The following is a 26,575-nucleotide window of genomic DNA, read 5'->3' as shown; positions in this document are numbered from 1 at the left end:
CACAAAATAGCCTTTAAATTACTTTGTGTGTTATTTGTATACAGGCATATGAATTTATACATATTTAATACACCATATTTTAATTCAAGATGTGTCATAAAAGCAACACTGTGAATTAAAATTTTATAATTTTACCAAATTAGCTTATACATTTTTTCAATGCATAGCAAAAATCAATCAATAAAAAAAAATTTATTTATTAAGTATTTTAAAACAGCCAAAGCGCTAAAGTTCTGTACATAAAAATAAATAACTGGCATGAAATACATATTTTATACAGAGCATTTCATACAAATAAAACAAATTAAGAGACATGAAACATAAGATATCTGAAATATACATCTAACTCCTTGAAATATTAATCAATAAACCCATAAATGTCGCCAGGTGTCGCTTGTTTTATTCAGAATTTAAATTAGCCATGTGAAATTCTATATTATTATTATGTGAATTAAAAGTGTATATGTGAATGTGTGGTATGCTATTCAGTTGTGTGTGTTAATAAAGAATGAGTATAGTGTGATTTGAATGATGTCTTGGCTCTGTAACGCAGTGTCTCCAGAGTTCCTGACGCCTCTTGCGGACGTGACGTGTGCTCTGGGGGAGACGGTGGTTCTGGGTTGTAAAGTGTGCGCTCGACCCAAGCCCACGATCACCCTGAAAGGACCCGATCAGAGTCCGCTGGTCAACAATAACCGATTCACTATCAACATCAGGTACAAATAACCCATTCACTATCAACACCAGGTACAAATAACCCATGCACGGTCAACATTGGGTACAAATAACCCATTCACTATCAACATCAGGTACAAATCCACACTCAATCACAACAGACTGTGAGCACATGTTGAGCTGAAACTCTTGGGAAAGGTGTGTTTTCCATTTCCTTTAGTGTGTAATGCGTCTGTTTGTTAAGGTGGCCGAATTGCACAGTTACAAAACTCATAGTTTCCCACAAAAGGGATTTAAAACTGTTTTGTCTGTTTGGGATTTAAAATCCACATTGTCATGATCGGACTCAGCCTTAGACTGATATGGTAAAACAGAGAACATTAACTGTTTGTGTTTACAATTGCTTTAGAGGCCTCGGAAGCTGAAGTTTGCGATTTTGATAAAGGTTGTAACTTTCCAGACAAATGCTTAATGTGTTTGGCCAATCACAGTGCACTAGGTCAGCCGGCCAATCAGTTTCAGAAGGAGGAGCATTGTAGAAACCAGAACTCAGGCCCTGTCCACACTACTGCGTTTTCGTTTAAAAACGGAGAATTAAAACGAATACGATCTCCGTCCACACCAGCGTTTTATCTGCGTATTAGAAATGATCTCCGTCCACATTAAAACGACTGAAAACGCGGATCACGTGACCATTCACCAACACTGGGCATGCGCGTGCCGGTGTAAACAGTGATCGACGAATGAGGGAAGGATACGTCATGACTGATAACACCCAATCATGGAGCCAAGCGTCAGCGCCTGCGTCAGGGTTTCTGAAGTCCTACGTTTTGTCTCGTCTTCACTAAAACGCCCTCCGGAGATTCAAAACGCAAAACGGAGCTGCAGCGTTTCTAAACTTCTCCGTTTTAGGTCTCCGTTTTTCCCGTTTTAGTGTGGACGGGAGGTGCAAACGTAGCAAAAGGTCTCCGTTTTTAAACGAAAACGCAGTAGTGTGGACAGGGCCTCAGTCAGAGCGTTTCAGACAGACTGGGAATGGGCGGATCTGTTGTGACGTCATTGTTTGTTTGTCGCGTTGCATCATGGGAATCGTGTGGCAGGAAACACCGCTAGATACCTGTAATTTAGGGCTGTGCAAAAATTAATTGCGATTAATCGCATCCAAAATAAAAGTCTGTGTTTACATAATATATTTGTGTGTGCTGTATATAATTATTTTGTATATATAAATACCTATGCATGCATGTATATATTTAAGAATTATTTGCGCTTAAATTCTGTATTTATATATAAATACATAATCTATATTATATAAATATAAATATTTTATATATGAATAACACATTTTCTTAAATATATACATGCATGTGTGTGTATTTATATATACAAAATAATTATATACAGCACACACAAGTATATTATGTAAACACAGACTTTTATTTTGGATGCGATTAATCGCAATTAATTTTTGCACAGCCCTGCTGTAATTTGATTGTTTTGCACGTTTGGAGGAGGATTTAGAGAAGAGGATGGTTCACTCATGCTGTGTGGTCGATTGTACGGCTTGTTGGGGGCCTGATAAAAAGTTTTTCATTTCATTTTCAATAAATAAATAAGAACACTGATCAATGTAGACTTACCCTGCTTTGCAGTCGCAGTGAGCAGTGATTATTTCGCCGTTCTGCGATCACCCACGGGAGATGCGAATCACGCTGTGACTCTACCTGGTCTAACCTCTGCTTTTCCAGACTGATCTCATGAAATGGCGCATGTATAACACGCCAATTCGTATTTTCAACACGCATAATCACTTTTCAGCGTGTTTATGAACGCCGTTAACTTAATGTTACATTACTGTACCCCATACCCCAACCCCGTCTCTAAACCTATCCGTCACTGTGTTTAATAACATTTATGAGTCTTCCCCTACCATCCTAGGAAAAAAAAATATCGCTCCCCAGATGTAGATCTACATTTTGCTTCGTTTCGCTCAGACATTTAACGGCGTGTACATACACGCATAGCTCAAAATGCATATAGATGTATGTTTACGTAAAAGTCATGATGTCATGTTGCTTTTAGCACCATCACTGCTTCCTGTTTGGCAGAAAAGATCGGCCCAACTTTTCGAGAAACAAAATAGGTCTCCAGAATTTTGAAAGCCTTTAATCTTTCATGAGTGAAAGGTCCAGGGGTCTCTATTAAATAAGAATAAATGTCTCCCCAGCAGATTGGTGGCCAAGACACGGGCGAGTCGGACCAACGTTTTTTGACATTCCAAATCACATATGGGCTTTGAATAACTTCGATTTTGTCACCAATACAAATTTTGAGCTTCTCTCCAAACGTCCTCCGGTCTTCAGATATTAAAGTGCTTATATATTGTGGATTTTGCCTGCTAATTCTCTTGAAAGTGCGTGTCGCGTCTATACAGCCGGTCATTGTGTTTGTTTTGTTGCCACAGAACCACTCGCGCATGCGTGCAAAGATGTCAACAAAGATCCTCCTAGAGGTGTGTTTTTTGAAAATTAAAGCATTCTAAATACACCAAATAAACAAAATAATTACCTTAAAATTGCATCCTATGACCCCGTTAAATTTCCAAATTCCAACTCTATCTCACAAACAATTCGTACAAATTCGTACGACCTCAATCGTACGATACGTCTAAAATAAACCCACCACATGATGGATTGGTTTAGGGGCGGGGGTCAGGGGTAGGTCATTCGTACGAATTTAGTAACTTGTAAAATTTGTACGAATTAGCAAAAATCGCATGAACGAGATTGCATGTGTTCGTACGAATTAGCCATCTCATAAAATTTGTACTAATGCCCGTGAGATTGGGTTGGAAATTCTATATTTGAGTGCAAGACACTGATTGGTTTCAGGAAATTGTTCAGGATTAAAGTAATTTTTTATATTCAATTTCAGATCATGTAATCTGAGTTCATTCTGTGGGAAAACGGTCACTGTTATGTAACTGTCCCATGATTCCTCTGGTTTCTTCTTCTTTTTCTTCTCCACTTATACAAGAGCCCTCTACAACCAAAATACATATTTGTGTTTTTTTTCCCTACTCCCAAAATCTGTTTATTATTACATCACATCTTTAACTCTCTATGGGTTAACTCTCTATACTTACTATATGAATTTTGACCTATTTCCTGTTATATTTGCAGAATGTTGATTTTATATTCTGTAATAGCAGGGGTTTTTTTGTTGTTGTTTTGTACTGAATAAGCTATTTTATATGACAGATGCTTGTTATAATAAATGTAATTGGCTTAAAGGAGTCGTATGTAAGATTGTGGCCAAAACTGGTACTGCAATCAATTTCAAATTACTGTAGAGCGGCGTATCCCCTCCACCTCCCCCCTGACTCGAGGTTGCCAGATAGGCTGCAGGATCCAACATTTTTTTTTATCTGACACGTTTGTATCTGCAGCTGTGGTAACTAGAGAAGAGCTGGCAACCCGGATGCCGCAACACTACTGACTCCGTGATTGGTAGATCGGTGGAGCATCAGAACAAAACACAACATGACAACATTAAAATCAGTTGAGGGCTACAACTTCACTTTTTAAATGACAATATCCTGGCTGGACTACTGTTGTCAGTGATATAAGTATTTGAAATGAACATGTGACATATAGGGAAATTTATGATTAATTGAAATAAATTTCTTACATACAGCTCCTTTAACCACTTAACTGTCACCGTCCCACAGGTGGGACGTTTGCCACTACATTTTTAAAACAATAATATCTTAGTAAATACCTTAAATAATATTGACAAACTATATATCATTTGAAAGCTTACAATCTCTAGTTTCCATATTTGGTGACTGATTTTCAAAATATATTACAGAGGAGCCATAATTTATCAATATAAAACAAGAATATTTTCATACTCATAAGGCGTGTTCAGACCTTTATTTTAAAATAGCAGTAAACATGAAAAATCATGAAAAAATGGTAGATACCTCAGTTTGTTTTCATGCCAAAAGTTCAAAAGATAGAATCCATTCAATTATTTTGGAAAAAAAAGGTCTGAAAAGTTTGAAATATCAAGAAAAAAATAATAAATTTACCATTTGTGACGTGGCAGCTTGCTATGACTTACATGCGTGTTCTTTGTATGTGTTTCTTAGAGGTTCAATTCATATCATAATCTGCCAAACTTCCCATGCTACTTCTGAATAGGATCTCTACTTCAGAAATTGTATGAAAATTGTGAAAATAATGGTTCATATCACTCAAAACACGAATGGAAATGCAGGCGCCCTTATATGGGCAGTAATGGAGTCTGATTGTGCCCTAGTGAAAAAGTTTGGTACTGCGCTCAAACAAAATCTTACTGAAAGCTCATTTTTTGAGATATCAACCTAAAATTTGAAACACAACTTGTTCAGATTTTTGGCTTTGATCTTTCTGCCATTTTAGAGTAGCCCAGGTTTTGAAAATATATATTTTATGTAAAATATGAATAATTAATATTTTTACATTGTACATTTCCATAAACTCAAACTTCTATAACTTTTTTTCTGTTTCACTTTCTTAATTTATTTCACTTCTACAAAAATCTGCCAAATGTCTTCTTTAAAACAAGACCAATCATATGTCTATATTCCAAAGCATTCTTGAATTACAACCATTTAAGTTCGAAATGTGCATTTTCATGTCTATTCAAAAAAGGGGGGGTGACAGTTAACAGGTTAACCCTTGTGCTGCATTAGATTTTTAACACCGTTGAGTGCATTAAGGACCAAAAATGGCCACATATTAAACATTGCCTAAAATATTATATGTTATTATTATTTTCCACTTTTACCAAGTTAAATCTTTTAACCAGCATCAGTCCTCATCATAACTACCAAAAATGTATTCAATTTCAGGATTTTAACCCTTTAATTACCAGTTTTGTTTGCGAAACCATCGATTTGTATAAGAGGAAAAAACACAAAAATTCAATTATTTCCAATAAACTAAATGCAAAGAGAAAACTTTAGATTTGGATTATCACAGTCCCACTTTGCAAAAAATCCCACTTAGCGCGTTAGAGACCAAAAATGGCCACCTATTAAACATTGCCTATTGCCTAAAATAAGGTGCATTTCCACCCATAGGGAATAAATATGTAGTGACGTCATCTGGTGGAATACACTATATAATGCAAATATAATGCTTTTGCTTTAAAATGAAAGGATGTTTGTGCAAAAATCATGTTTCATGTATTACTGACAGCCTCAGATTTAAACAACGTTTTAATGGGTTTCAATGGGCCATTTTTGGTCTTTATGGTGCTGAGTGTTACTATTTGATCTACACAGTGTGTGTTATACATATTTTGCAAAATGGGATCACATTTTTTACATGTATCCAAAAAGTCACAATTTTGCCAAATTTCATACCATTTGCATTAAAACAGCCAAAATGGTCAAAGAAATTAAACTGCAAAAGACCAAAAATGTCCCTAATGCAGCATAAGGGTTAATTGTGCTATTTGTTTATTTGAAAATAACTTTCTCCCTCTGTGTGTGCTGTGTCTGATCCACGTTAGGGATACGGGTGATATAGTGTTGAAGATCTGTAATCTAATGCCGCAGGACACTGGCATCTACACGTGTGTGGCCGTGAATGATCATGGCACAGCTTCCTCGTCTGCATCTATTAAAGTACAAGGTGAGAAGACACAAAGAGAAATAAAGATGTGTGTTGTGGATCTCAGTCTCAGTAATCGCGGTCGTTCTGTGGTTCAGGTATCCCAGCAGCCCCTGCTCGACCTGTGGCTCAGGAGGCCAGCAGCACTGCGGTGATCGTCCACTGGCTTCCTCCAGTCAGCTCCGGGAACTCCACCATCTCCAGCTACACTGTGGAGTACAGGCAGGAAGGTAAAACCATCACACGCTGTCAAATACACAGCGACACTGCGAGAACTGCCTGAGATTTCTGTTGTAATGAGAGACATGTAATTGATGTACAATGTAGAAATAATATACTCTACTCTCACGTTCACATCCCTCCCCAATCCACCAACAACACTGGTTGAAACTGTCACAACTGTGTGCACATTAACATATGATTGCACACATTTACATACCATCACCTACTCTCTGTTCAGATATTTAAAGGTGCAGTAAGCGATTTCTGAGAATCACTGTTGATATTTGAAATCACCCCTCCCGTCATTGCTCCGCCCCCAAAATTCACGAACAAAAAAAGAAAGAATCCCGGAAGTACTGATAGACAACAATGCCTTGGACTACCAACCTGAAGCTGCTGCTGTGATTTAATCCATTAGATATATGGATAATATCCAATATAGGATATGTATGTAGTTCATTCCTGCTTCTTTTTTTTATGTTCTGAATGTATATTAAAAAAATGTATTTATCAATTTATAAATATCACGGTATATAGTCTAAACTATGAAAGAAGTTTAAAACATTAAAACATTTAAAAACATTTAAAACATTTAAAACATTTTAGAATTAAAAATTTCTACATTAAACACAAACAATACGCCATCGCGTATTAGCGACTCTCCTATGATATAAAGCAACACTTCCGGTTTTCTTCCCACCGGAGCCATTTCAAAATGACGGTTGCGTGAAATCAGCGTATATACAAGCTAGAGTTTGTTGTTAGTCACCAGTAACACACCAGCTGGATACAAACAGTGACATCCAAAACTGTCCTGTTGTTATATATTATATCACGTGTAGTGAGCTCTTGCCCTTCTTTTCCCAGTGATATTCCTCTGATCTTTTCTCTTTTGTGATATCTTTCAGCCATTTCTCTTTCTACAGTCTTTCTTCAAATCTCCCTATTCTCTCTCTCTCTCTCTCTCTCTCTCTCTCTCTCTCTCTCTCTCTCTCCCCTCCCCTATCATGAGTGTATCGCCCCCTACTGTTGATTGGCTATAAGTGTGTTTGTGGTTCTCAGTCTGATCCATTCTCACTTCCTGCACATTTAACCTGCCCTGTTGAACAATAGTTTCACAAATGTGAATCATTTGTGAAACGTTACCAGTCTTAAAGGTGGAATACCTAAGATTTTTGCATTGAAATATCCCAAAATCACAAGGCCAGTGTTATATATTTAGTTAAGATGATAACTTACAATATTCCAAATGTTTCAAACAATGTTTAAATCACGAGCAAATTGAGATTTTAACCAAGGAAACGGGGTGTGTGAGCAGGGGTGAGCTGGGAGTCGCCAGTAAATCGCGTCATATTCGCGTTACCTCGGTTTCCGCTCGTACTGCGTGTAGTCCTGGACAAATGCGGAAGTTGTAGTTGTGCGTTAGCATCTATCAAGCAACAAACGTCAGCTTGTTTCGCGCATTTGTTATGGAGCACAATTATTCTTTAGCGATTGCACCTGGTTCTGTCGACAAAGACAAGTCTCATAAACGCAAACGTCAACAAACGGGTCAACCAAACGACCCAAGAAGAATTTGGGACGAGAAATAAAACCAGCTCAACATCGGTGTGGCATTTCCTAAATGGAGAGAACTTTGTGAAAGACTTTAACGTTAACTAGAAAGAGACGCCGATCTTGCACATGTTCACAGGTGAGTAACACCGTGTTCTGTATTAAAATTTCATGTCAGTAAACCAAACAATTAGTATTATTGTTAGAATGTCTTGTTATCTATGCATATGATGTGAAAAATCGTAAGGTCATATTCACCGCGAATACTTCTCTGAATGTGAACTGTTGGCTGTATCTTAGAAAACGACGTTTATCTGAAAAGTGTTTCAACCGTCCCGGCTCTCCCCTAACATCTGTGATAACTAATTTACTTTTAAACCTTACTTTTCTTGCGGTTATTTCAGTTTAATGAAAAACAAGCATGTCATTAAACGCAACAGTTATAGAAATCGAACTTTACCGAATCCATGACAACTAATTTTCGATTCCCGTCTGACTGATTTATCCACGGTGGAGTTGAAAACAACAGTTCCCATCATTCCGCGTTCCTCCACGGCGTCATCAAGCAAAGCCGTTGTTGTTGTTTTGAATGTAGCGCCCTCTAGCGGCATAAAATCTTAGGTATTGCACCTTTAACATTAAACATTTACACTATAGTACAAATGTTTGGAGTTTGAAAAAAAAAATATTTCATGCTCACCAAAGCTGATCAAACAAACAGTAAAAAAAAGTAAAAATATTGTTACAATTTATGCAGTTATAAATATAGTTTCAATATATTTAAAAAAAATATATTAATGGCAATTACCCCAGTCTTCAGCCACATGATCCTTTTGAAATATTTGCTTGTTATCCTTATTATTATTATTATTATTATTATTGTTAATGTTGAAAATAGCTAATTACAATTTTGCAGAAATCGTAAATAAAAAATGTTCAGGATTCTTTCATAATTAGAAATTTTAAAAGAGCAGAATTTCTGAGATAGAAACCTTTTCTAACAATGTAAATGTCTTTACTGTCATGTTTGCTCATTTTAATGCATCCTTGCTAAATAAAAGTTAAAAGTAAATAAAAAACAAAACATCTGACCACTAACTTTTGAACAGTAGCGTACATAAAACAATTCTTAAAGGTACAGTACTATTATTATTATTTTATTTTTTTTAGGAATAAATAAAGTTCTACAGAAGTTTATAATATAGCATCTTTATCCAGGTCCATGCATACTTTTTTGTCTGCAAAGTTAATCTTATGACATGGATGTGTGTCATATCCATGTTTTAATCATCCATCTTTGGGTTCACAAATGTGTGTGTCTGATCTTGTGTGCAGACTCTCTGGTGTGGCAGAAGTCGGTGGTCTCCACTGCAGATGTGTGTGTGAAGATTGAGAATCTGATTCCCGGTGGGCACTATCAGTTCAGAGTCAGTGCCAGTAACCCCTGGGGCATCAGCCCACCCAGTGAACCCTCAAACATGGTGACTTTACCCAGCACAGGTGAGGACAATCAAATCAAACAGAAGTGCTTCACCAAAGTCACCTACCTTCCTTTCTCATACGCATTCACGCAAATCTGTAGCGATATAAGGATGCATAAATCATGACAATTTTCCATTTTCCGATGAACAATACACTCTTATACAGTATCTTACCGATTCAAACCACACTCAGGCTGCCATCGGTACCATCAGTTGTCCCATTATTAAAACAATTTACTCCTACTTTTGATGCTTCAGTAGTTTTAATATCAGTCACTTTAATATTTTTAGAAACATTTTAGAATTTTGTTTGCCATTTATGTACTTTTGATGCTTCAATAATGTTAATATCTGTCGCTTTAATACTTTTAGAAATATTAATTGTTATTTTTTATAGTATTTTTAATACTATTTAATTGCTACTTTAACTTTACTTACTAAAGTATGATGGATACTTAACACAACTCATTAAAAAAGATGAGTGGAACAAGATACTATCTAGTATCTAAAATTTTAAAAATCCATTAATACATATCCAGTATCTAAACTAATAAATAAGTTAATATACATTAAAAAGAAGAGGAGAATCTGACAGTTTAGTGAGACAAAATATACAGGAACTTATATCCAAGAAGTAATATATGAAACATTTGAATATTTTAGGGATTGTTGCTTTTATGATTATGACATATGATTTTTTTGTAGTGCAGTTGATATCACTGGAGTTTCTTATTTTTTATTGTTTACTATTTTTGTATTTACCTTTTAGTTTAGAATGTAATGCATATATTAAATAAACATTTCTCATATAATTTTTTTTTTAAAAATCACTGAGCTTGTCACATTGCAATCGACTTCTCAGCACACATTCGATGCTGCCTTCCGTTTTAGTTAAGTATCTATAGAAATAAGCATAAATTATGCTAATCACGCTAATACCTCAACATATATGATGTCTGTATTGTTTGGGTCAGCTGGGTTTTAGAACAGAACTGAGTTTTCTGTTCCAAACCCATTTCTTATCCTCTATTTTTTTCTCTTTCATCAAGCCTCAACATATGACGGCACTGGAATCCAGTGGAAAGACAACTTTGAATCTGCGTTCACAGAATTATGTGAAATTGGACGGTAAATATATTCATTTTACCTTTTATTAAAAGGCAGTCTAGCACCATTCATCCTGTCAGTAACAAACTCTGGCATGTTTTTCATATCTTCTCTGTTTCAGGGGTCGTTTCTCAGTGGTGAAGAAGTGTCTCAGCAAGGCCAGTAAGAAGGAGGTTGCTGTGAAATGTGTCAATAAGAAGATGCAGAAGAAAGAGCAGGTTGCCCATGAGGCCGATATCCTGCGTCATGTCCAGCATCCCCAGCTGGTGGCGCTGATTGACACCTATGAGTCACCCACGGCCTACATGCTGGTTCTTGAGCTGTGAGTAAATCCATTTGGAAAGCACTTCCATTGACACAACAGTTATGGGCCTAGACTAGACAAATCACTTATGTCTAGGTGGCAATCCTGATGAACAGCAGAGTGGCCAATGCTAGTAGGATGTTAGCCAATCTTATCAAATACAGTCAGGCCCATAAATATTGGGACACTAACACAATTCTGATCTTTTTGGCTCTATACATACACCATCCCAATGGATTTGAAATGAAACTAACAAGATGTGCTTTAACTGCAGACTTTCAGCTTTAATTGGAAGGTATTTACATCCAAATCAGGTGAACGGTGTAGGAATTACAACAGTTTGTATATGTGCCTCCCACTTTTTAGGGTAAGTAAAGTCTGCAGGACAGTGGGGCACTAGGGCACAGCCATTTGTAGTGGTATCCAAAACCATAGTGGATGCTATCGAGTGCTCTCATTCAATCCCACAATGTACTGTGAGAGTTAAGAGTTAAATCCATACATTTTCCAAACCCCTGGTCCAATGTGGGGACAGCGTAATATCATACAGGTATAAATTCCTTTTAATTGATTTGTAAATTGTTTACTTAAGGTTTATACATGGTTTCCATGACGGGGATCAATATAAACATTTTCTTTTCTACTAGAGCCATTTTAAACAATTATTAAACATCAAGCTCAAAGCAATGAAAAGCGGCAGCTCTTCCGGCGCTAAGTGTCCGAATTCACTCACTCGTTTTCATTCACTCCTTCAGTGGACTATATTAGTGGATATTAGACTAACGTAGGGAATAGTTGATGAGGGTATAAAGGGTGATTTTGAACACAGCCTGGTCCTCAGGAGTAAGGTTGAAGACCTCTGCTTTAAAGGGATAGTTCACACATTAACAAACATTGTGTCACATTTTCACCCTCATGCCATTCCAAAACTGTCTTGCACTTGACTTGTGAGAAGTCAATGAAACAATGACTTGTATAACACAAAAAAATAAGAGTGTTGCAGGCATGAGTCCTACAAGTTTTTCAGAATTGGCATAAAAAAAGAAAGACATGCATTGGTGTGATCATATTTATGTGTTTAGTGTTGAAGATGGACGTCTGCTGGACTATCTAGTGGCTCACGATGAGCTGATGGAGGAGAAGGTGGCGTTCTTCATTAAAGACACACTGGAAGCTCTGCAGCACCTGCACACATGCAGAGTAGCTCACCTGGACCTCAAGGTGAAACATTATACCACCACATCAGCATATTTAGAGATTATTTAGGGAAAAGTAGAAGTTTAGCATACACGGATCCCAAGCAGCACCTTAGCAACTGCACAGCAACACTCTAACCATGCAGCAGCGTGCGCTAATAACCTAAATAAAACAAAACACTATACCAAGACTGAGCACTTATATTACTACAGTATGAATGGGAGAAACTGAAAAAAAAAATATGATGGATCTAATACAGAAAGTCCTTAATACTAAATAAAACAGTCAATTGGGAAAGCACCTGAGACTGCATATTGGCGGGACCGACCTGAAAGATACACTTCTTAATGTTATTAGAAACAACATTTAAGAGACGCTCATGTCAGATGTTTTTGAGTTCCCTTTCGTAGTCACTTCGAGTTACGTCAGAAGTGACGGAGATTGGGGGTTTCACATAGAAAGCCAATCCTCTTCGAGTATTTAAAAACGAGCCAATGGCATGCAATGCCTTGGGGCTGCGGAAATTTGCATAGCGTACTCCGCCCTACTCCGTGAGTATAAAAGGAGGAAGTGAACGCAACCGCAGTATGTTTTCGCTTCGGAGCCAAGAGAACTCTTCACTCCTGAAAGCCATTCTCACTGTTCAAGACTCTTCGAGACGAGCGTCCTCTTCAGTGTTGGTGTGACGGCGGTACCCAGCGAGACTCTGCATTGCCTGCGATCTGAGCAGTGGTCTGCCAGACTTTGCGCTTCTCCCTGGTCGCCTCAGCGCTGAAAGAGTGAATTTCCTCCTCTCTAAGTGAAAGAGCTGCACGCGGCACGTCTTTTTAAAGACGACTCGCCCGTGTTCTTCTGGGTGCGTTCGTCTCATGTCATTCTCTGATGGTCGCGATCGCTGCTCTGTGTGTGCCTGGGCTTCAGCATGCAGAGCAGCGTTCGCAGATGTCTCATGTTCCTTCTGAATGGGAACATGAGCATCTCTACACTGTGATCGAGACTCAATGATCTGATAGTGAGAGTCCCCGTGTCCGTTACTCGTTTTGCTTCTTAAAATAGAAGCTCTTCGACTCGCGGATAGGGTGATATGACGGTGAATGTGTGACAAAAAACCCCGACGTTAGTTCCTCGGGTCACACCCACCGCTCAGTGTTAGAGCCAGTGAGCGCTGTATCGCTTCAGACGTCTGCCTCTCTGAGGTACCGTCTGTTTCGCCTGGCGCCCCAGAGAGTGATGCGATGACGATCGCAGCATCACAAGGCGGGCTTGACTCCTCGGGAAGTCAGGATGCGGCCGCGTTGCCTCCCTCGGGAGCGTCGGCGTCGCCGTGTCTGATCCCGCGATGATGGCCGTGCTATCTCGGGCCTCCGTGAGCATCGGGTGGGGGTGGAACTCCGCCCTATCCCGATCTCTCACGGCTGGATAATTGGTTTTTGGGTAACGCTGCCGCCTTACGGCCACGGCCAACCCCAATTTCCTTTTTTTCCCCGAGTTGCATGTGGAACTGACACGCACTGAAAAAAAAAAATAAATAAATAAAAATAAAATAAAAAAAGAGCGTGCTTCAGTTCCCCGCCCGTCCTCCCCTCGGCGAAGCGGCTGTCTGTGGGTACGCAGGGGGTTCCCCCGGTCCACCGGCGGTTGCTCTCAGATGCTCCTCCAAAGCCTATGGGTTCTCGTCGTCTATGGCGGCGCGATTCTGTAGAGCGGCGGGACAGGCAGCCTCCGCCCTGCATATGATGAGCCCTACAAAGCTAGCTGCTCAGGAATGTGCACGAGGAGGGGACGGACCAAGCGAGCTGCGAGCCTGCCGCCTACCTTGCCCTTAAACGGGTCACGGAGGCGGTCGCTCGCTCCCTTGGTCAGGTGATGCCCACCGCTGTGGTCCAGGACTTTGCCCAGCACTTCTCGACCGCCTAGGAGCAGACGAAGGCGGTTTCTCTGCCCCGACGGCCAGCTGCTGCCTCCAACCAGCCGTCGGCTCAGACGTCTCCGCCAGCTCGCCGCCGAGGACGCCCCCCTGCGGCTCCCTTCCCTCCCAAGCGGCCCCAGCAGCAGCCTTCAGCCGGTTCGTGTCGCGGAGGAGGCCACAGGTAAGCGTCCCCCCCCCTCAGGCCGTGTGCCCCGCTAAACGCCAGGCGAAGCGATGTTCCTGAGGCGGGCCGCTCAGTGATAGTGTCAGGGTTTTTCTCAGGAGGCGGTAGCAGGGCCCCTCCTTCCCCGGTGGAGGGCCGGTGGAGAATCTTTTGTTCTAGCTAGCTCCTTGAGCTGGTTGAGGAAAAGCTGACACTGTCATTGAGCACACAGACTGGAATGAGCGCGCACGACGTCCAGTGCGTCGCCCCGTTCATTCCTCTGTCTCTGAGGGTTAGTTCCTCGGGTCACACCCACCGCTCAGTGTTAGAGCCAGTGAGCGCTGTACCTGGGAGCGTGTGCCGTCCCCCGACTACACCACTCCCCTCCCCCTCTATCGCCAGACCCCCGGCAGAACAGACCCCCTTGGAACGCTCTGCCTTCCCTGGTCTCTTCTGTCGGGGAACGGGGATCGACTGTGCATCCGCACAGGGTAACTCCTGTGCGCATGCCGGTCTCCCTGTACCGCTGCCCCTCCGGGGGGACGTCTGTGGTTCGCATGACTCCGCTGGTTCAGTTCCTGGGAGCCCGGCTAGAGCTCCCCGGCCTGTCCCGCTGCGTCATCAGAGCGATCAGATTCGGCTACGCGACTCAGTTCGCGAGGTCTCCTCCCCGCTTTAGGGGAGTTCGCTCCACGGTGGTCGGTGGCTATGCCCCGGTCACGAGAGCGGAGATTGCACCCTTCTGGCGAAGGGTGCAATCGAGACGGTTCATCCAGCCGAGGTGAGGCCCGGGTCTACAGCCCATACTTCACTGTCCCCAGAAGACCGGTGGGTTACGGCCAATCCTGGATCTGCGCATTTTTGAGCCGTACTCTCCTTCGACTGCCGTTCAAAATGCTCACGGCATTTTCGAATGCGTTTGGCTTCAGGATTGGTTTGCAGCAGTCGACCTGAAGGACGCGTACTCTCATATCTCCATATCGCCTCGACACAGACCACTCTCGGTTTGCATCGAGGCCAGGCATCAGTACACGGTTCTCCCTTTCGGGTTAGCTTCTTCCCCCTCGCGTCTTCACGAAGATCGTCGAGGCAGCCCTTGTTCCCCTTCGCGAACACGGGGTTCGCACCCTGATTTATCTCGACGACTGGCTGTTACTGGCACACTCTCGAGAACAGGTTTGCGAACACAGAGACCTGGTGCTCCGGCACCTAGCCCGTCTGGGCCTTCGGGTCAACCGGGGAAAGAGCAAACTTTGCCCCGTGCAGAGGATCTCTTTTCTCGGCATGGAGATAGACTCGGTCGCCATGTCTGCGCAGCGCACGAGCGAGCGCGCGCACTCACTGCTGACTTGTCTTCGACAGTTCGAGGGCAAGAGTGCGGTTCCACTGAACTATTTCAGAGGCTCCTGGGGCATATGGCATCCGTGGCCGCGGTTATGCCGCTCGGTTTGCTTCATATGAGACCGCTTCAGCTGTGGCTTCGCGATCGAGTCCCGAGGTGGGCATGGCATCGCGGTTCGCTCCGAGTTCCAGTGACTCCAGCATGCCGCCGAACCTTCTTCCCGTGGTCGAACCTCGGCTTCTTACGGACCGGCGTCCCTATTCAGCGAGTTTCCAGGCATCTCGTTGTCTCCACGGATGCGTCTACCACGGGTTGGGGTGCCATGTGCAATGGGCATGCAGCCGCCGGTTCCTGGACAGGAACCCAGCGCCTCATGCACATCAATTGCCTCGAGCTGCTGGCAGTACGGCTCGCCCTGCACCGCTTATGAGCGTTGCTCTCGGGCCAGCATGTGCTTGTCCGTTCAGACAACACTACGGCAGTAGCGTACATCAACCACCAGGGGGGTCTACGCTCACGCCGGTTGTCGCAGCTCGCCCGCCACCTCTTATTATGGAGTCAGAAGCACCTGAGGTTCCTTCGTGCAGTATACATTCCTGGAGACCGGAACCTGGCAGCCGACGAACTGTCACGGGTCCGTCCTATCCCCGGCGAATGGCGACTCCATTCCCAGTCGGTCCAGCTGATTTGGGACCAGTTCGGGGAGGCACAGATAGATCTGTTCGCCTCTCGGGACTCATCCCACTGCGCCCAGTTTTATTCCCTGACCGACGGTTCGCTCGGCACAGATGCACTGGCGCACAGCTGGCCGCGGGGCCCACGCAAGTATGCGTTTCCCCCAGTGAGCCTTCTTGCACGGGTGTTGTGCAAGATCAAGGAGGACGAGGAGCAGGTCTTGCTGGTAGTCCCCTATTGGCCCACCAAGACGTGGTTCTCCGAACTCATGCTCCTCGCGACAGCACCTCCTTGGCCTATTCCTCTGAGACAAGATCTACTCACTCAGAGACGGAGCACTCCGTGGCACCCTCGTCCTGATCCTGGAGGCTACACATGTGGCTCTGGGACGGGACAGGGCAGGTTTGAGTTCGTTGCCACCTGCGGTGGCGGCAACCATCACTTCCGCTAGAGCGTCGTCCACGAGACACCTGTATGCGTTGAAGTGGTACCTCTTCGTCAGCTGGTGCTCTTCTCGCGGAGAAGACCCCCGGAGATGTTCGATCGGAGTCATGCTTTCCTTCCTGCAAGAGGGTTTGGAGCGTAGGCCGTCGCCCTCCACCCTTTGGGTTTATGTCGCGGCCATTGCCGCATCGCATGATGCAGTGAAAGGTAAGTCTATGGGAAGCATGACCTGGTCATCAGGTTCCTGAGGGGAGCGAGGGGGCTAAATCCGCCTCCCTCCCCTCGTGCCCTCTGGGGACATTTCAGTAGATCTAAGTACTCTGCAGAGGCCTCCCCTGGAGCCTTTGCAGTCGGTAGAGCTTTTGCCCTGTCCTATGTAGACAGCACTCCTGATTGCGTTGGTCTCCATCAGGAGAGTAAGGGACCTGCACGCACTCTCTGTTGACAAAGTGTGCCTGGAGTTCGGGCCGGCTTACTCTCACGTATTCCTGAGACCCCGGCCTGGATTATGCCCAAGGTTCCTACCACTCCCTTCCGGGACCTGGTGGTGAACCTGCAAGCGCTGCCCCTGGAGGAGGCAGACCCAGCCTTGGCACTGCTCTGTCCGGTACGTGCTCTCCGCACCTATGTCGACAGAACGCGGTGTTCAGGACCTCAGACCAGCTCTTTGTCTGTCATGGGGGGAGCCAGAAGGGAAGGGCTCTCTCAAAGCAACGGCTGTCCCACTGGATAGTGGACGCCATTGCTTTGTCTTACCAGCAGCAAGGCCGTCCGTGCCCCCTTGGTGTGACGGCCCATTCCACTCGGAGTGTGGCCTCCTCTTGGGCTCTAGCGCACGGCGCCTCGCTAACAGACATCTGCAGAGCTGCAGGCTGGGTGACACCCAACACCTTCGCCAGATTCTATAATCTGCGAATTGAGCCGGTGTCCTCTCACGTACTCGCTCCGCCAGTACTGGACCCGCTTAGGTGTCTTCGCATGCTCGCCATTCCACTCCTCGGACTGGGTAAGTGCGATATCTCCTCAGTTCTTCCATTGAAGCCTTGAGTCCTCCAGCACCGACGATGCGGGCACCACTGCTGTTGCTCTGGATGCTGGCTAGGTGCCTCCGTGTGCACGGTTCCCCATGGTAACCGTCTCATGTGTATTATCCACTGTAAGCCTCTCTGAGCATGTGTCTTCCCTTGGCAAGCCATCTGCCACCCCTGGAGTTAAAATTTTAGTAGCCACCTGCGGTTGGTCCTCCAGTGTTTCCATATGCGTTCCTATGTGGCCATATGCGTATTTGTAAGTCCTCCCCTGGGTAGGCAGCTGGTAGCATGTCCCTCCCGGGATATGTTTCCCAGTGTACCTTGGTAATCCTGTGTCAAAGTGGGATCCCTAAAAAAAAAAAAAAAAAAAAGAGGAGGGGTCCAGACTTTCGCAGGGCACTGGTAGACAGCTTGAAGATGGCGTGATGGCACAGACCCCCAATCTCCGTCACTTCTGACGTAACTCGAAGTGACTACGAAAGGGAACGTCTCGGTTACGGATGTAACCCTCGTTCCCTGAGTAGGGAACGGAGACGTTACGTCTCCCTGCCACTTCTGCTGTATCGCTGGGTAGACACCGAGTTCAGTCTTGGCTCCTCAGCGAAGACATACTGCGGTTGCGTTTACTTCCTCCTTTTATACTCACGGAGTAGGGCGGAGTACGCTATGCAAATTTCCGCAGCCCCAAGGCATTGCATGCCATTGGCCCGTTTTTAAATGCTCGAAGAGGATTGGCTTTCTATGCGAAACCCCCAATCTCCGTCACTTCTGACGTAACGTCTCCGTTCTCTACTCAGGGAACGAGGGTTACATCCGTAACCGAGACGTTTTCAGTATAACCACATTTAAAGGGTTAGTTCACCCAAAAATGAAAATTCTGTCAGTATTTACTCACCCTCATGTTGTTCCAAACCTCTATGTGTTTATTTGTTCTGCTGTACACAAAGGAAGATATTTGGACGAATGTTTTAATCAAACCATACTACCATAGTAGGAAAAAATACATACTATGGTAGTCAATGGGGAATGAGATCTGTTTGATTAAAACATTTTTCCAAATATCTTCCTTTGTGTTCAGCAGAAGAAATAAACACATAGAGGGTTGGAACAACATGAGTGTGAGTAAATACTGACAGAATTTTCATTTTTGGGTGAACTAACCCTTTAAGTTAATTGGAATTGGTTTTACGTAACCAAAGTAGCTTCCAACATGGATGGCGGACAAGTGAACTGACTTTCTTTGCGAGTGACTTTGATAAAACCTTGGTAAGCCAAATACCAACATCCTTGCAATCATCCACAAAACGCTGACATTTTGAGTTTTGTACAAGCAAGCACCAAGTACGTAGGTGTGTGACCACTAAAACAAAGTTTAAAAACCAAGTGCAGAGTCTTGAAAGTCTCTTTCTTGTTCCTCAGCCTGAAAATCTGTTGGTGGACCTCCACGTGCCGGTGCCATGTGTGAAGCTCTCGGATCTGGGCGACGCAGTTCAGGTTTCGGGTCACCGCTACGTCCATCTCCTTTTGGGGAACCCTGAGTTTGCAGCTCCAGAGCTCATCCAGGGCACCCCGGTGTCCCTGTCTACAGATGTGTGGAGTGTAGGGGTGCTGGCCTACGTCCTGCTCAGCGGAGTCTCCCCGTTCCTGGATGAGAGTCTGGAGGAGACCTGCGTCAACATATGCAAGCTGGATTTCTGCTTCCCCGAAGAGTACTTCTGCGGCGTCAGCCAAGCCGCCAAAGACTTCATCGTGTCCACACTCAACCAGGACCCCAGAAAGAGGCCGAGCTCCGCCTCGTGCCTCCAGCACCCGTGGGTCAGCGCTCATAGTGGAGATTACTCCAAAACACCACTGGACACCGTCAGACTCGCTGCGTTTATCGACAGACGCAAACAGCTGCATGGAGTCAGACCTGTGACAAACGTTAAAGGACTGGTCAGCAGCAGTATGGGACACACCTTATGAGACGATGGGTTGAAGTAGAGTTCAACATCAAATATCATTTACATTATATCATATCATTTGGAATGTGCACTTACTGTACACAGTGTTTCTTGCAGAGATAACCGGCCTGCTCTGATGACTTGTGACTCCGGGAGATCAACACTTTTGAGACCATTAGTGAGTAATAGATTGAGAAACTGCAAGGACACTGGAATTGTGGGAACTGCAGAGTTAGGAGTAGTGACATCATTGAGTGTCATTTGTGTGGGAGTATCTTAGTGGTGATATGTGAGAGTATTAAACAGACCAGTAGTTGGGTATTGTTTTATGTTAAGTTGTATTGAGAGGAAACCGCACGCAATTTGGTAAAGGCTGCGATTTTATGTGCAGCTTGTCAGTGAAGCACGGCTGATTGGTAGTAAATACCGCTCTGTCTGAACACCAGAGGGCGTCTCAGACAGACACACACACACCACATATCCATCTGAACACCAGAGGGCGTCTCACACACACCACATATCTTATGGGAAATACTTATGGGCATCATACTATCGATAGCTGAATAAACAGAAGATTGCAAATGCAATTTTTTTGCAAATTTTTCAAATGCACGTTATTAGCGACTCAAACTCACAGTGCTTTCAGATGGAGGAGTGTTTACTACTGACCACAGAGCCGAGCTGCACATAAAAAAAATAATCACAGCCTTTGCGATCGCATAATCGTAATAATCCAAATCGGTTAAGAGCGATTTCCATGTTAATTGCGATTAATCGTGTGCCACTAGTTTACAGGAAAAGTTCAACCAAAAATGAGAATTCTGTCATCATTTACTTGTGTCGTTTCAGACCTGTGAGATGTAATTAAAAAAAAGGATGTTTTGACGAATGTTTCTGCTAAGTAAATGAAAAAAAAAACTAATTTTTGTTCACATGTTTGAATATGGCACATCAGGTTTGACCTCTATGAGCCCGTTTACGTGTGGTCACGTGTTTTTACTGATCTGATTTGTTCAAACGGTTCCTTTTACACTTGGCCGCATAAATGTGTCTTCACAAAACCAATATAAACCCGATCCTCAATTCCCGCTCTAGACCGTATTTTATTTATCAGGAGATTTCAAGATTAATGACTGCAATAGGATGCACAAAATGCACAAATATGTAATGCTATTGATAAAAACAAATCTTCCAGCAAGCAATATAGTTCTTTAGAAGCTGAATTTTTGGCAAGCAACAGACACAGTGGCACAGTAAAACTGATGTAATGTGGTCACAGGTGTATGTTTGTAGAGTAATTTACAATGGCTTCAAACTCGGCTCAACCAATCATTATCAATGACCGGATCTGATCTGTTTTATGAATATGACTTAAGAGCTTCATTCGGAAGATTTTTGGCGAAGAACGACAACGGTCTTCAATTGTATGATACTTTTACCTCATATTTGGAGCTTAATATGTATGTATCAGTACTTCTCAAATTCAAATACTGGTTTGGAGAGACATGCGAGTAAATAAACGATGACAGAATGTGATAGAATGTGATTGGGTGTGAAGAGAAATGTAGTTGTCCATCTTGCAGCAGATATATTTTTCATGGATTCATTAAGATGAATGAAAGAATGTAGAATATTTGACAGGTTATTGTACAAATACATGCATGTAGAAATAACAGAACATCCACCAGTTAAAATGTAATATATTCAGTTTTCATAGTATGGGGTCATGAGTGTCATCATTGATGTCATTTACCGTCATGAGGGGGATTTTGAATGTCTTAAAATAGAAAGAAAAAAAATATGAATTGAACAAATTCATATTCAAAAAGTATTGTCATTTCAGTTATTAAACCTCAGCACTTATTTACACCGCCGTTCAAGATTTGGGGTTGATGAGATTTTTTATTGTTTTTGAAAGAAGTCTCTTTTGCTCACCAAGGTTGCATTTCTTTGATCAGTACTATTGTGAAATATAAATACAGTTCAAAATATTTTTTTTTTAATATATCATAAAATGTAATACAGTCCTTTGATGCAAAGCTTCAATCCAGTGTCCCACAACACTGATTTAGTGCTCAAGAAACATTTTTTTTTTATTATCAATGTAGAATTTTTTTTACAGGATTATTTGATTAACGGAAAGTAAAAAAAAAAAAAAATACTGCATTATTTGAAATAGAATTTGACAATCACAGTTCCGCCCACAGCCGGTGCAGGAAGTAAAAATTCTATACAATTTCTCCATTGACAGTTGGGATATAAGCCATTAAAACGTAACCATACATAGTAGACTTAAAACCAGCTACGGCTGTACTAAGTGATTGTAAATGCTCATATAAATGCCAAAAGTTCATGGGGCACTAACCTTGTTTTAAGATAAATGCCTTTTATTCGCGATGTATTGGATAAGTACTTCATTACCCACAATCCTGAACAATCCCACAGTGATGCATCTGATTGGTGGAAGTCGTGTAACGTGTCTGAAAGCCCGCGAACGTATGTGACAGACTGAAGATCGTGTAATGACGTAGGGCTAAGTTCATTGGTGGCACCTCTGAGACGCCCCCGCGCCATTGGATGTGCAGTTGCCGCAGCACAGCCAATGAGCGAGCCAGATGCTCAATGTTTTAGCATGTGCATAAGCTTCAGTAAATCGAGGAAAAGCAGTTTCTCTGCACATTCACGATATAAAATTCACTGGAGGAAAAAGTTCACGTGGCCGTCGTCAGATTTGGAAGTCACTCAAAAGGCTCTTTCACAACTTCAGTGAGGCGCAGTGGTTTATGGGAGGAGTAGTTCCTTTGCTCGGAAATGAAAATATGTACACAGTCTTGTACCCTTGACTTTTTTTTTTTTGATTTTCTCTTCGTTTTTTCACTCGAAATGATATGTTGTATGCTTATGAGTTCAGTTGTAGCTGATTATCCTCAGACATTCTCTAATACTCTTTAGATATGGATTTTACAAAACGTCAATGGGAGAAATGATTGAGAAATTTACTTCCGGCACCAAGGCTCTCTCGGGCTGTGGGCTGGACTGTGATGCTCTATTGTTTCTTGCTGAAAAATTATATATATATATATATATATATATTTTAAATCTTACTGACCCCAAACTTTTGAACTGTACTGTATTTATTTATTTTTTACAAAATACCAACACATAATCGAAGAAGAAACCACCAGAAGCCTTTTACTCCCATTTATTTAATGTATTATTCTTAAACACATTAATGCATTATAGGAATGTCCAACTATTTCATGTGTTAGACGTTTATGTTTGACTACGTAATTGTTCTGTGTGTTGTATGTGCAGTCAGATTTGTAATATGTCAAACTGTCACAGCAGTCACATCAGCTTTGACAGCCAGAAGCACATAGGCGTAATCACTTTCAGTCGATAAAGTGACGATATCAGTGAATACACTCTAGATACACATATTCGCCATCGATAAGGAAGCCCAATAGAGAGGTTCAGTGAGGGCCAGTGAATTATCACACAGTATAGAGACTTTACAGCATGACAGCCTGTGAACACTGCATTGGGACAATCTCATGTTTAATCTCATCAGCTCCTGCTGTTTAAAGCTTCTGTATTAATAATCTCTGTAATATCATCATCATCATGGTTTGGCCATGTTTCATTTCTGCACATCAGAAACAAACAACATAAAAATAATCGGAATGTAATTTGATTTCACCCAAACAAGTTCAAATCTCAGGAGATCTCTAAAGAATAAAGCCAGATCTGCTCGTTGCATCTCTATTTCATGCATATACCCCTGCAAAAGGATTGTATAGAAGCCTGTGTGTAAAATCTGCGGAAATATTGTTTTAACGGATTCATATGGGCTGTTTGTTTGTTACTGAATGTTTAATAAACCGTGCTTTGTTTTTAGAAACACTGGTTTGGTTTTCTTTTTTTTTTTTAGCTTTATCTGGTTTCATAAACATTAGCACTCAGTCTTGATATTATTTTGGATTTTGGTGTACTAAGTAATTATTATTTTAATATATTATAATGTTAATATTACATCTGCACAATCTGAAAGTACAAGTAGTTTATTTCGGTAACACTTTACTTGAAGGAGTGTGCATAAGACTGACATGACAGCTTCATAATCATGACATATCTTGTGTTACGAACTGCTCCGAGACTTGGAGATGAAGATCCAAATGCAGCTTTATTTAAGATTAGTCGTACAGGCAGGGTCGAGAATTAGCAGACAGGACAATGGAGAATACACAGTGGGAATCCGGGAAACAGGCAGAGGTCAGGGCAGGCAGCAGTAATCAAAATCCAAGAACAATCCAACGTCAAAAACCAGAAAACAAACACGGAAAACGCTCAGAAATGCAGTGTAACACTTAAACAAGACTTCGCAAACACTGAACGTGAACACAAGGTATATATAGACACACTAACAGGATGAGACACAGGTGAATGCAATCAGTGAATGAGGTACAGGTGAATGTGATCAGTGATGATGAGTCCGGGCAGTGAGTTCTGGGAAATGTAGTTTGTGTGAAACATAGTCTTATCTGGAGTGCCCTCTGGAGGCTCAAGAGGGCACTCCAGCTGGTAACCGTTACATAGCCCCCCCTTTAAGGAGCGGATTCCAGACGCTCCTCAAAATGTCCAGGAGGGAGGTGGAGCGGAGGCGGACCTGGGGGCGGGATGGAGGGCCAGGCCCGTGGAGCGGAAGAGGACCTGGAGACTGCGGTGGAGCTGGCTGTGGAGGCGACCAGGTCAGAGCAGGCTGTGCAGGCGGCCAGGGCGGAGCAGGCTGTGCAGGCGGCCAGGGCGGAGCAGGTTGTAAGGGAGGCCAAGGCGGCGGAGACCCCTCGGGCGGCCACGGCGGCGAAGACCCCTCGGGCGGCCACGGTGGCGAAGACCCCTCGGGCGGCCACGGCGGTGATGCCCTCTCAGGACCAGGCACCGGCTCAGGAACAGACACTACAACAGAAATGGTCACAAGGACAGACACAGACACAGAAACAAACACTGGATCGGGAGCAGACACTGGATCGGCCATCTTGTCCGGAGACACTGGATCGGCCATCTTGTCCGGAGACACTGGATCGGCCATCTTGTCCGGAGACACTGGCTCGGAGGCGGCCATCTTGTCCGGAGACACTGGCTCGGAGGCGGCCATCTTGTCCGGAGACACTGGCTCGGAGGCAACGGTGACGTGAACAGAATCTGGATCAGCAGAAGTGATTTGAACAGTCTCTGAATCAGCCATCTTGTCTTTAGACACTGGCTTGGAGGCGGCCATCTTGTCTTTAGACACTGGCTTGGCAGAAATGACGTGAAGCATCTCTGGCTCGGCAGAAATGACGTGGAGCGTCTCTGGCTCGGCAGAAGTGACGTGAAGCGTCTCTGGCTCGGCAGAAGTGACGTGGAGCGTCTCTGGCTCGGCAGAAGTGACGTGGAGCGTCTCTGGCTCGGCAGAAGTGACGTGGAGCGTCTCTGGCTCGGCAGAAGTGACGTGGAGCGTCTCTGGCTCGGCAGAAGTGACGTGGAGCGTCTCTGGCTCGGCAGAAGTGACGTGGAGCGTCTCTGGCTCGGCAGAAGTGACGTGAAGCGTCTCTGGCTCGGCAGAAGTGACGTGGAGCGTCTCTGGCTCGGCAGAAGTGACGTGGAGCGTCTCTGGCTCGGCAGAAGTGACGTGAAGCGTCTCTGGCTCGGCAGAAGTGACGTGAAGCGTCTCTGGCTCGGCAGAAGTGACGTGAAGCGTCTCTGGCTCGGCAGAAGTGACGTGGAGCGTCTCTGGCTCGGCAGAAGTGACGTGGAGCGTCTCTGGCTCGGCAGAAGTGACGTGGAGCGTCTCTGGCTCGGCAGAAGTGACGTGGAGCGTCTCTGGCTCGGCAGAAGTGACGTGGAGCGTCTCTGGCTCGGCAGAAGTGACGTGAAGCGTCTCTGTCTCGGCAGGGCTGACATGGAACTCTGGCTGGGCTGTCTCGGCGGGACGAGACTCTGGCTGGAAGGTGAGCGCAGGCTCGGCAGGGCTGACGGTGAGCACGGGCTCGGCAGGGCTGACGGTGAGCGCGGGCTCGGCAGGGCTGACGGTGAGCGCGGGCTCGGCATGAAGCTCTGGCATAACGTGAAGCTCTGGTTGAGTAGATACCACGGGTTCATGGAGCTCCTTCTCTACAACGCCCACAGTAAACAAGGAACCGCTTAGCAAAAGGGCCTGGTTAATATAGTCCTCTAATGTCCCGTGACGATTGTGTAAGGGCATGAGTGAACTGAGTGGTTCAGAGAGTCCTCCTCGGAAAAAGATCATTAAACACTCTGTGCTCATTGAGGCGAAATGGGCCAGTTCAATGAACTCAGAAACATAGTCCTCGACGGACCGATTCTCCTGACGGAGACGCAAGATCTGGACGTCTGGGCTTCTTGTTGGCATGGCTGCTGGATCTCGGTGTGGCGAAGTCTTCTGTTACGAACTGCTCCGAGACTTGGAGATGAAGATCCAAATGCAGCTTTATTTAAGATTAGTCGTACAGGCAGGGTCGAGAATTAGCAGACAGGACAATGGAGAATACACAGTGGGAATCCGGGAAACAGGCAGAGGTCAGGGCAGGCAGCAGTAATCAAAATCCAAGAACAATCCAACGTCAAAAACCAGAAAACAAACACGGAAAACGCTCAGAAATGCAGTGTAACACTTAAACAAGACTTCACAAACACTGAACGTGAACACAAGGTATATATAGACACACTAACAGGATGAGACACAGGTGAATGCAATCAGTGAATGAGGTACAGGTGAATGTGATCAGTGATGATGAGTCCGGGCAGTGAGTTCTGGGAAATGTAGTTTGTGTGAAACATAGTCTTATCTGGAGTGCCCTCTGGA

General features: G+C 43.8%; 1 protein-coding gene across 1 annotated transcript in view; it reads left to right on the top strand.

Moving 5' to 3' along the window:
- kalrna (kalirin RhoGEF kinase a) overlaps positions 1-23,611 on the top strand; it is a 362,661-nt gene extending 339,050 nt beyond the window's left edge. The window contains exons 53-60 of the mRNA XM_089133002.1: positions 554-716; positions 6,238-6,359; positions 6,437-6,568; positions 9,450-9,614; positions 10,645-10,723; positions 10,824-11,024; positions 12,089-12,227; positions 19,187-23,611. Coding sequence (XP_088989128.1) covers positions 554-716; positions 6,238-6,359; positions 6,437-6,568; positions 9,450-9,614; positions 10,645-10,723; positions 10,824-11,024; positions 12,089-12,227; positions 19,187-19,732 — 1,547 coding nt within the window. The 3' untranslated portion in view covers positions 19,733-23,611. The remainder of the gene's footprint in view (positions 1-553; positions 717-6,237; positions 6,360-6,436; positions 6,569-9,449; positions 9,615-10,644; positions 10,724-10,823; positions 11,025-12,088; positions 12,228-19,186) is intronic.
- Positions 23,612-26,575: the final 2,964 nt, after the last annotated feature.

The sequence above is a fragment of the Pimephales promelas genome, chromosome 7, assembly GCF_988280905.1.
Source record: "Pimephales promelas chromosome 7, fPimPro1.hap1.1, whole genome shotgun sequence".
NCBI classification, from domain to species: domain Eukaryota; kingdom Metazoa; phylum Chordata; class Actinopteri; order Cypriniformes; family Leuciscidae; genus Pimephales; species Pimephales promelas.
This window is presented reverse-complemented; position numbering and strand designations above follow the sequence as displayed.